Source organism: Bos grunniens, chromosome 15 (assembly GCF_055505025.1).
Source record: "Bos grunniens cultivar Pamir isolate PY7600 chromosome 15, Bosgru_T2T1.0, whole genome shotgun sequence".
NCBI classification, from domain to species: domain Eukaryota; kingdom Metazoa; phylum Chordata; class Mammalia; order Artiodactyla; family Bovidae; genus Bos; species Bos grunniens.
The window spans coordinates 47,311,622-47,321,553 of NC_141179.1; the positions used below are offsets into that span (position 1 = coordinate 47,311,622).

The following is a 9,932-nucleotide window of genomic DNA, read 5'->3' on the forward strand; positions in this document are numbered from 1 at the left end:
TAATTCACATCAGAAGTTTATTGCAAGGATATACATAAATGTTGATGTGGAATAATTTTCAACCATCACCACAGTATTCCCGGTCCCTGTTTCCGTCTTTGGGACTTGGGAAATTCACAAGTGGTTTCATCTGCATTTATACTTTCCAAGAGACTTTATTGGGCAAGCATGAGGCCACTTAATAGGAAAGTTCCTGGTCAACAACTTTTTGTTAAGAAAGGTTCTTAATAAACCTGTACAAGATTTGTTCCGATAAAGAGAGCTACTTTTCTCCACAAGTAACCATGTATAAGGTGGGCTTCTGGTACATACTGAATTCTTGCTTCCTCACCTGTTGAGTGAGGGTAATACCTACATCGGAGAAGGCAATGGCACCCCACTCCAGCACTCTTGCCTGGAAAATCCCATGGACGGAGGAGCCTGGTGGGCTGCAGTCCATGGGGTCACTAGGAGTCAGACACGACTGAGCGACTTCACTTTCACTTTTCACTTTCATGCATTGGAGAAGGAAATGGCAACCCACTCCAGTGTTCTTGCCTGGAGAATCCCAGGGACGGGGGAGCCTGATGGGCTGCCGTCTATGGGGTCGCACAGAGTCCGACACGACTGAAGCAACCTACATCAGAACCTATACAAAATGGGTACTCAAAAGATATTTTGAAAGGCAGCCTGGTGGAGTAAAGAAAACATGGACTTTAAAGTCAGATCTGTATTTTCAACATCCTGATATGAACAGGGGTGAAAATATCTGCTTTGTGGGTGGTTGTACTTAAAAAAAATGGTTACCGTGGGAGCCAGTGTCTAAGAACTACTTCCATTTTAAAAATAAAACATGGTCACTTGATATGGAGGAACAGAAGAAAAGTTAAAACAGCCAGAATGACACAAAAAGGATACAAGAATGGCAAGAAAACTCAGTGATGGAGTGATAGGCCATTCATATTGTTGAATACAGAAGAAAATTCCATGGAGGGCAACAATAAGGAAAGAACAGAGGGGCTGGAATTAGAAATCACAGAACAGGTACAGCGGGAATACGTAGGGGTATAGGAAGAGATGGAGTTAGGAGATTATAGGCAAGAAGTGAGACATAAGGTAACATTCAAGAAGTCCTGAAGATTTGACTTTCTTCCCTTTTCTTTTCATAACCATCACCACCTACTTTTCCCTTAGGTTTTTATCCCTCAAGTCTGAGTGTATTGCAGAATATGGTTCCACGAGTTTTCCCCTTTCTGCCTGCTCCTGAAGACAAGAACACAGATTTTCTTTATTTAAATTTTTAACTGCTCATCCTAAGAAGACAGAAAATATTAAGTGAGTAACATCTTCAAGTGGTTGATGTTCCACTGAATTCTTACAAGGTTTCATCTCTGTCTGACGCTACTGACTTCCCAGGAGGTAATGCCTAAAAGCCCTGTGGATTCTTAATCTGTTTTCCAAGATATCTCCAAGCGAGCCATTCAGTCAGACAGATTTAACGACAGCTAGATAGAGTTCCCATTTTCTTTCATCGGGGCAACCAACTTGTTGCTATTACCAATCTTAAAATTTTACCCTTAGACCTTGCTTTAACCAGATGCCTGGTTATAGGCTTTCCTTCTACATTCAGAAGGCAACTTCTATGCTTCCAGGGCTGAAGCACTAACTGACAGAATAATAAAGATGGTGCCAACAATGTGGGCAAAACTTCCTTGCCCAGAATATAAACCAAACAGAGGAAAAGTGGGTTTATTAGCTCCAGGAAGAGGAGCAACAGTACCCAGCTCTCGGACAACTCCTCACTTGCCATACACAGGCTGCACCCAGCCCTAGGTCCACTGGCTCCTTTAATTTGAGGGTTCATCCAGCGCCTCCTTTCCCGAGGTTTCCGGATGGCGAGCTGCCGGATGGTGAGGTTTCCAGTTGTTCAGCAGTAGCATGTGGCACAGCTGAGGCAGCCTCGTAGTCTGCCATGCGGCGCTGTACCAGGGCAGGCATGAGCTGCACGTAAGCGGCCATGAGGCGGTGATTAGAATGGATCAGCTTCCCGGCACAGCTGTGCAGACATGCCTCCTGGAAGGAAGACAGGATGGAAGCAGAAGTCAAAGGAGTCCTGTCAGGTCCTGCCGCAACTCCAGCCTAGGGGCGAGGGTCATTGAAAGGCCGGGGCCAGAGGTAGGGGAAGTGGCGGAAGAGAGAAGCAGTCTACTGTTAACTCTGAGGATCGAGGGTAATTCCCCTACTCAGTTCCCCACCTAACCTCCTCAGCATCCAGAGCTCGGTGGTGCAGGCTGGGCACGCAGCGCTGGAAGCAGAGTTCCGTCATCCGATTGTAGACCAAAAGGAAGTCCCGCAGCTGAGAGGAAGGGGGACAAGAAACTCAGCGAAGAGGGGCCACATCTTAATTCAAGGCCGCGCCGCCCGAGCTTTCCCAGGACCGCGCCCCACGGCCCGAAGTTCCCAGCCCTCAGATGCTTGGCTATTTGGGGTTCCCGCTATGCAGACAAGGATGCTACTTGAACGCACGGCCCTAAGACGACTTAGCTCCCACTCACGTTTCTCAGTTGCTGCTGCTGCTGCTGCTGCTGCTGCTGCTGCTGCTGCTCCATCACGCCAGCAGCGTGAGCTCTAGGTCATTTCCTTTTCAGGTTCTTGGTAACGCCCCGGAAGTGACATCTCGTAGCTCCCCAGGGACAGAAGGGTGGGCTCCAGGATCGCCCCGCCCCCAGATTTCAACGTCACTTCCGCCCTCATAATCGGCGACGTGGCCGGCTTCTTCTGCCCGGGTGGGGACGTCACTTCCGCCGAATCCCTGACCTGCTGCTAGGATCGCGACGGGAACTGGAGCCGGAGGTCCCCGCGCGGCCCGGGCCTGGCGCCCTGAGGGGAAGAGCGGCCCGGCCCGAGGTGAGAGGGACATGCATGGGCGAGGGGAAGGTGAATGCACGAACCTGACCAGAGGGCAAGATGCCTCTGAGCCCTGGGGACGGATGAGGACACACCTGATGCCCAGGTGTATGGGGGGGAGGGCGGAGACTCACACACCTGGGGAAACTAAAATGACTGTGGAAGGGATCACCTACCCATGTCCTGGGAAAAAAGAGGTTTTTCCCAGAGGTCGAGAACTTAGACCAACTGATTCAACTAAGGCCTTGGGGGGGCAGGGCCCGAGGAAGAGGAGGTGCATGGGATGGAGGAGGGGGAGACCACCTGCAGGAAAGGGGAAGAAACACGAAAGGAGAGCGAACAGCCAAACAGTGGTGAACATACCTGAATGGTAGTAGACACCTGAGCTCCGGGAAGGGGGTTAATCTCCTGATGGGGAGAAACACCTGCATGGGGATGAGCTTCTTGAGAACACAGACTTTCTCTTGTTCGCTGCTGTATCTCCATTGTCTGAGATAGTGTGTGACACATAGTAGGCACTCATTAAATGTCTGTGGAGTGATTGAATGCGTGAATAATCAGTGAAGTTCTGCTAGGGTGAGGGGTTCATGGGGACATGACCTCAGGTCACGCACACCTGAGGCCTGGGTATGTCTTTGTACAAATATGCACCTTGGAGGGGAGAAAGACACAGAGTTCAGAGAAGAGTGGTACCAAACCCCAGAACTCTGAAGCCCTGGGACAACCTCTGAAATGGTAGGGGAGACCTTCCTCTTTGGAGTACTGGCCAGTTTCCAGAGCTGTCTGTGTTGGGCTTTGCAGGGCGCTGGGGTGGAGACCTTGACTCCAGTCCCTTCGCTCGCCATGACGGACGGGATCCTAGGGAAGGCAGCCACAATGGAGATCCCCATCCACGGGAACGGTGAAGCTGGGCAGCTTCCTGAGGATGATGGGCTGGAGCAGGTGCTTCTGTTTGATTCTTCGTATTGTTTCAATTGAGGAATCCCAACTTATAAACCCTGAACTCTCACCTCTGTTCCAGTAGCCTTCCCCTAACTTACCTAACTCCCTTCAATTTTTTTACAAATCTTTGTTCTGATTCTGTGCAGACTTCCCTTGTGTGCTCTCTCTATGATGCTTCAATCCAAGCTTGTTTTCACCCCCAAAATGCTTCAGCTGCCCCTATGTTCCTGAAGCCCCCTCTTCTCTGGCCTATAGGACCTCCAGCAGGTGATGGTGTCAGGACCCAACCTCAATGAAACCAGCATTGTGTCTGGTGGCTATGGGGGCTCTGGTGATGGACTCATCCCCACAGGTATGAATGATCAGAACAGGACAAGCTGCTTGAGTGGAGATGGGGAGAGGGATGGTTCCAGGGAGCATCAAAAGTTCAAAGTGAAGTCGCTCAGTCATGTCCGACTCTTTGAGACCCCATGGATTGTAGCCTGCCAGGCTCCTCTGTCCATGGGATTTTCCAAGCTTGAATACTGGAGTGGGTTGCCATTTCCTTCTCCAGAGGATCTTCTTGACCCAGGGATTGAACCCAGGTCTCCTGCACTGCAGGCAGACTCTTTACCGTCTGAGCCACCAGGGAAGCCCTAGACTATGGAAACATAGACTGTGTCTAAGAAGGCTTGCATTTTGTTTGGAGATCCTTGAACCTTGATCCTTGAACTAGAACCTCTGCTAGTATGAGCCTTATGGAATCTCAGCCCCGAAGCCAGCTCCCAGAATTGTGCTTTTGCTCCCACTTGCAGTTTAGCCCCACTTGTACCTTTCCCTGCTGTCACTACCTAAGACAAGCAAAGAACTCTGTTTCACAGCTCTCCTTCCCCCTAACCTGCTCTAGAGCCTGAATCTGATTAGGAACTTCTCAGAGTTTTAATGTGACTGTTCACGTTTAGAAGAACAAACAGTTGTGAATCTCACACTGGGATTTGGGAATTGTCAACCGGGTGTTCTGTTTGCTGGACTCCCCATCCATGATCAGTCTCCCCATCCATGATCAGTCTCCCCATCCATGATCAGTCTCCCCATACTGGGCCTACTTCCTGCTGTTTCCTCTACCCCTGTACACATGCCACTCCCTCTTCCCCCCTTTTCCAACCCTCACTTTAAGAAGAGGCCAATGTGTATGGGATTTGGGTCTCAGGGCACAATGTATAAGTTTCTCCTAGTGAGTAAGAGAATCTAATTGTCTCTAGCTTCTGCTCTTTCAGGGAAGTCATTTTCATGTGCTGGGAGGGGAGTTGGGGGGGAACCACAGAGGTGTCTGATTGTATCTGAGAGAGACTGGAGTCAGAGAACTTGGTCCTTTAGGGTCTGGCCGCCATCCATCTCACAGTGCTACTCCTGCTGGTCCTGGAGATGAGGTGGCTCGGGGCATCGCTGGAGAGAAGTTCGACATCGTCAAGAAATGGGGCATCAATACATATAAGGTGGGATTCAGTCACCTCTCCCTTCCCCCAAACTGCCCTGGGTACCTTTTCCCCATCTTCCAGATCCTAATATCCCAGCTATGGCTGAGACTCGGAAGCCTGGGGATGCTGGGGTAGGTGCCTTTTGCGGGGACAAGGTACTAGGGTCTCTGACCTGCTCCCCCACTTCTCATTAGTGCACAAAACAGCTGTTATCAGAACGATTTGGCCGAGGCTCCCGGACTGTGGACCTGGAGCTGGAGCTGCAGATTGAGCTGCTGCGTGAGACGAAGCGCAAGTATGAGAGTGTCCTGCAGCTGGGCCGGGCACTGACAGCCCACCTCTACAGCCTGCTGCAGACCCAGCATGCACTGGGGGACGCCTTTGCTGACCTCAGCCAGAAGTCCCCAGAGCTCCAGGTGCCTCGGCCAGGCCAAAGAGGGTGGGGGGACTGGGCCGGGGCCCTCCCAGGCAGTCACCCCTCAGCCTCCCTCCCTCCCTCCCTCCTGCAGCCCAGAGGGAGAACCCCTCCAGGGTGGGCCCAGCCCCGCCCCCAGCAGCACTCACCTGTGGAGGCAGCCTAAGGGTTTGTACAGAGGTCCAGAAGTGGGAGGCGGTGGGGGAGGCGGCACACTAGGTGCCTCACAAGTAACCCTTCTCTGCATTGACGAGAATGCCTTCTGTGCTCAGCCTAATCAGAGCCCCTCCCTTGCCTGCTGCACTAGCTTTCCCTATTCCAGTCCTGTGAACAGACCCCCCACTCCCACAGTCCTGCCCCAGGCAGCCCCAGGGTGGCCCCACTAACTTTCTGGCTAAGAGAGCCTTGCTGGAGGCAGTCCTGACTTGTTCCAGTGTCATTGGCTGTTTCCTCCTGGCAGAGGAGGGGGAGGAAGGGCCCTTTAGCTCCAGTCAGGTGGTGACTGTTACTCAGGCCTGTCCCTTCCTTCTGCCCTCAGGAGGAATTTGGCTACAATGCAGAGACGCAGAAGCTGCTGTGCAAGAACGGAGAGACATTGCTAGGGGCTGTGAACTTCTTTGTCTCTAGCATCAACACATTGGTAACCAAGACCATGGAAGACACTCTCATGACTGTCAAACAGTATGAGGCTGCCAGGTGTGGGCACTGGCAGGGCCTAGGGTTTTGGGAGTTGGCTGGCATGGGTGAAAGTTTGAGCTTTAGGGGCAAAAGAATTGAGAAAAGTAGGAGAGTGTGTGGAGGGCAAAGGGGTGGAGACCAGCCCATATCACCCCCTCCCCAGGCTGGAATATGATGCCTACCGGACAGACTTAGAGGAGCTGAGCCTAGGCCCCCGGGATGCAGGGACGCGTGGTCGACTCGAGAGTGCCCAGGCCACTTTCCAGGCCCATCGGGACAAATATGAGAAGCTGCGGGGAGATGTGGCCATCAAGCTCAAGTTCCTGGAAGAAAACAAGGTGCTAACCCCACCCCTTTGACCCAGCCCACCTTTCCATCTGTACCACCGACCTTCCCCTCAAACTCCCCATCACTGAATGGGGAAATGCATCTTGGCTAAGGAGTAGGAACATTCCCCAGCCCACTCAATCCCTGGACCTTTCCCTATCACCCTCCCTCTGATCCCTGGCGCTTTTCTATTAGAGGATTTGGCTGCTGATCCCAAGAACGCCACTGGGAAAAAACCACCCCTTGAGCTTAGGTGCCAGAACCCCTGGCCCAGCCAGTCAAGTTAGGTTTCTCCTATTACAAGGCTTTTATCCCTTGATTTTCTTGGTGGAGTTCAGCCCCCACTCCAAAAGCACCATCAGAGCAGAGTCCATGTGCCCCTGATTTGGGTTCAGGATCATAGCCCCTCAGAAAGGGTGTCTGAGTCCAGTCTCAGCTGACCCTGCTGGACCCCCAGATCAAGGTGATGCACAAGCAGCTGCTGCTCTTCCACAATGCCGTGTCTGCCTACTTTGCTGGGAACCAGAAACAACTGGAGCAGACCCTGCAGCAGTTCAACATCAAGCTGCGGCCTCCAGGAGCTGAGAAGCCCTCCTGGCTAGAGGAGCAGTGAGCCACTCCAGCCCAACCTGGCTATCAAGAAGGACATCGGGAGGGGTAGTCCCAGGGTGGGGGAGATTTGGACATGGGACATCCCTTGCCACCTGCACTCTGGCTTGGGTTCCCTATCCCTGGCTGGGGCCTGACAGGGGGCCTGCAGGCCCAGCAGCTGCAGCCCTGTCCTTTATCTTCCTGGCCACTGGGCTTCATTCCCAGATCTTTTCCTTTCACTCCACAGCCAAAGGCTATGACAAAACCACTCCCTGGCCAATGGCATCACTCCTCAGGCCTATCCCCAGTTTCTGGGGTGTGCCCCCTGACCAATGGCAGAGCCTCAAAAGGCCCTGTCAGCCAATGGCAGCTCTTCTTGGGCTCCCCTGGGCCAATGATGTTGCCTCCAGTACCCTTTGTCCCTCCTCAATGCGTGCCCATTGCAGAGAAGGGGACTGGGACCAAAAGGGTGGGGATATGGGGAGCCCCATTTTTGGCCGTGCATCTGAATGGGTCTCCCCTCACCTGCCCACCCAGTTTAATTGTGCTTAGAGCCCTGGAAGATTGGGACCTAGCACTAGGAATAAACCTTTCATAAAAGCAGGCCCAGTGAGGTCAATTTGTGGGGGATTCTAGGAGGGTGGTCTGGGTGGAGAAATGCTCAGTTTAATCATACATCAAAATCCTGCCATTTTAGGAGAGCTGGGGCCAGATAGCTGAAGTCACAGGTTTCTTGAGAGCCTAGTCCCCTCCCCCAGCCCCAGTAGGAGCCAAAGCTTTATTTGCCCTTTAGGCTTGTGCCAGGATAGCAACGTATCTTAAAACACAGGGCCCAGAGCGGGTTGGGCCTACCAACCTCCATCATCTGTTCATTCATACAGCAAATATTTACTGTACTGAATGCTTTTATTTGCTGCTGCTAGACCCTGGGGAGACATCAGAGAATAAAACACGGTCCCTGCCCACAGTGCTTACGGCCTAGTGGGGGATAGAGGCAAGTAACTAGGCAACTACAATACAGTGATAAATACTAGGATACAGAAGCACAGAGGATGGATGCTGGATGGAGCCTAGATGGATAGAGGTGGGGATGTCAACTTGAAAGCTGAGAACTGAGGGTAACTAAATGGTGACCAGGTAAAGAGTAAGGGGAAGAGCATCTTAGGCAAAGATGCCAGTGTATGTGAAGGCCCTGAGTAGGAACTGGGAGAAATTAGCTTGGCAGAAATGAAGGGGGAATGGCTAGAGGATGACTACAGAGGCAAGGTAGCAGATCATGCTGAGCGTTTTCAGGCTGCTTAAGGACTTGCCCTTTGTACAGAGAGCTGTTGAAGCCTTAACAGAAATTTGATGGCATGAAGGACATTTAGGGTTGAGGAAAGAAGCCTGTGAGGCTTAAAATAGTGTTCTACAGACCCAAGTCACCTCATATTGGGTAGTCTCCTAGCCCTGGCCCCAAATTACAGAGCAATCATGAACCCTGAGGCTCATTCACAGACACCAGAGCACCTGTGCCAGAACTGAGGCAGGTGAAAGTCAAGGCACTTCCCAGGGTCCCTGCTGCACCCAGATGTTGAGCCCAAACCTGAACCTTGTGTGTTGCAAGAAAGCTCCCTAACAGCATTTTCATTTAGTGAGGGTCCAGGTACCATTGCCCTATATCCCTTAGCCAAGGAATGCTCCAGAATTCAGCATGGTCCTCTACCTCAAAAGCTGCAGTTATCTGACAAATTTGATTATTGAGTGGTGGCCCCCCAGCTTATGGGTCACTGGGATACTTCAACGTGAAACGTTCTGAGGCTCCAAGTGACTGGAGCCAGGACCTACAAGCAGAACTAAAACCCTGTTTCCAGCCCTTTCTACCTGAGTGAACAGGGTTACTGTCTGGGGAGCCGAGGACCCTCCGTTCTTTCCATTGCAAAACACGGCTAATGAAAGAAGCTACCTATTGAGATGATGAGTATTAAAGAAGATCATTTATTTAAGGTGATGCGTTATGTGTCTGGCACATAATAAGCAGTCCCTGCTAACAGTTACACTTTTTATTATTTTCCACTGGGACTGGTTTTCCACAATGTGATGATTCTGAGAATCGCTCTGGTCTTGGATGGTGGAAGGGAGTCGCTAGATGGTCTGAACCATAATTTCCTCGCGAGGGGGCTCCTGAGGGAGAGCCAGGCACTTTGAGCCAAATCAAGCCCCATCTTTCTCGGCCGTCAGCCCCTTCTGCCAGAGCTCTGGGTACTGCCCTTCCACTTTGGGGCTCTTTCGTCGCCGAGAGATCCGCGCCGAGGCACAGGCGATCCCTGTCTCCCCCGCTCAGCAGAGACCACACTAGCATAGTCCGTAGGAGCCCCCCAAGACAGCCTGGAAGGGCACCTCCGGGAGGCAGCCCTTACCCGCTCCCAGAGTCCGAAAACCCTGCTGCCCAGACGCCTTTTCGTAATGAAGCGTCCGCCCAGTCCCTGAGACCGACTAAGCTGCCCTTTCCTGGAACCGTCAGGACTCAGAGGCAGCTGGCGGGGATCGAGGATCCGGGATCCGGGATCTGGCTCAAGGGTTGCCCAGCCCGACCGCAGAGGCACCGCCTGCAGGAGCCTCAGGGGAGTCGGGGGATCTGAGCGGGTGGGGTTGGG

At 52.3% G+C, this 9,932-nt stretch overlaps 2 protein-coding genes across 3 annotated transcripts; one reads left to right on the top strand and one right to left on the bottom strand.

Moving 5' to 3' along the window:
- Positions 1 to 2,597, bottom strand: TIMM10B (translocase of inner mitochondrial membrane 10B). The gene is made up of 3 exons (XM_086340398.1): positions 2,535 to 2,597; positions 2,240 to 2,335; positions 1 to 2,052 (listed from the first exon to the last, which is right to left on the bottom strand). The coding sequence occupies exons 1-3, from the start codon at positions 2,586 to 2,588 to the stop codon at positions 1,840 to 1,842; spliced, it is 363 nt and encodes a 120-aa protein (XP_086196524.1). The 5' UTR covers positions 2,589 to 2,597; the 3' UTR covers positions 1 to 1,839.
- A 185-nt stretch (positions 2,598 to 2,782) lies between these two features.
- Positions 2,783 to 7,899, top strand: ARFIP2 (ARF interacting protein 2). 2 transcript variants are annotated; one of them, XR_015142125.1, is made up of 9 exons: positions 2,783 to 2,886; positions 3,688 to 3,828; positions 4,084 to 4,180; positions 5,185 to 5,303; positions 5,480 to 5,701; positions 5,795 to 5,868; positions 6,239 to 6,396; positions 6,542 to 6,716; positions 7,163 to 7,899. XR_015142125.1 is itself a non-coding variant. In XM_086340397.1 (8 exons), the coding sequence occupies exons 2-8, from the start codon at positions 3,730 to 3,732 to the stop codon at positions 7,316 to 7,318; spliced, it is 1,026 nt and encodes a 341-aa protein (XP_086196523.1). In that variant the 5' UTR covers positions 2,783 to 2,886; positions 3,688 to 3,729; the 3' UTR covers positions 7,319 to 7,899. The 2 variants fall into 2 exon arrangements, 1 of the variants encoding a protein (XP_086196523.1); XM_086340397.1 differs by lacking the exon at positions 5,795 to 5,868.
- Positions 7,900 to 9,932: the final 2,033 nt, after the last annotated feature.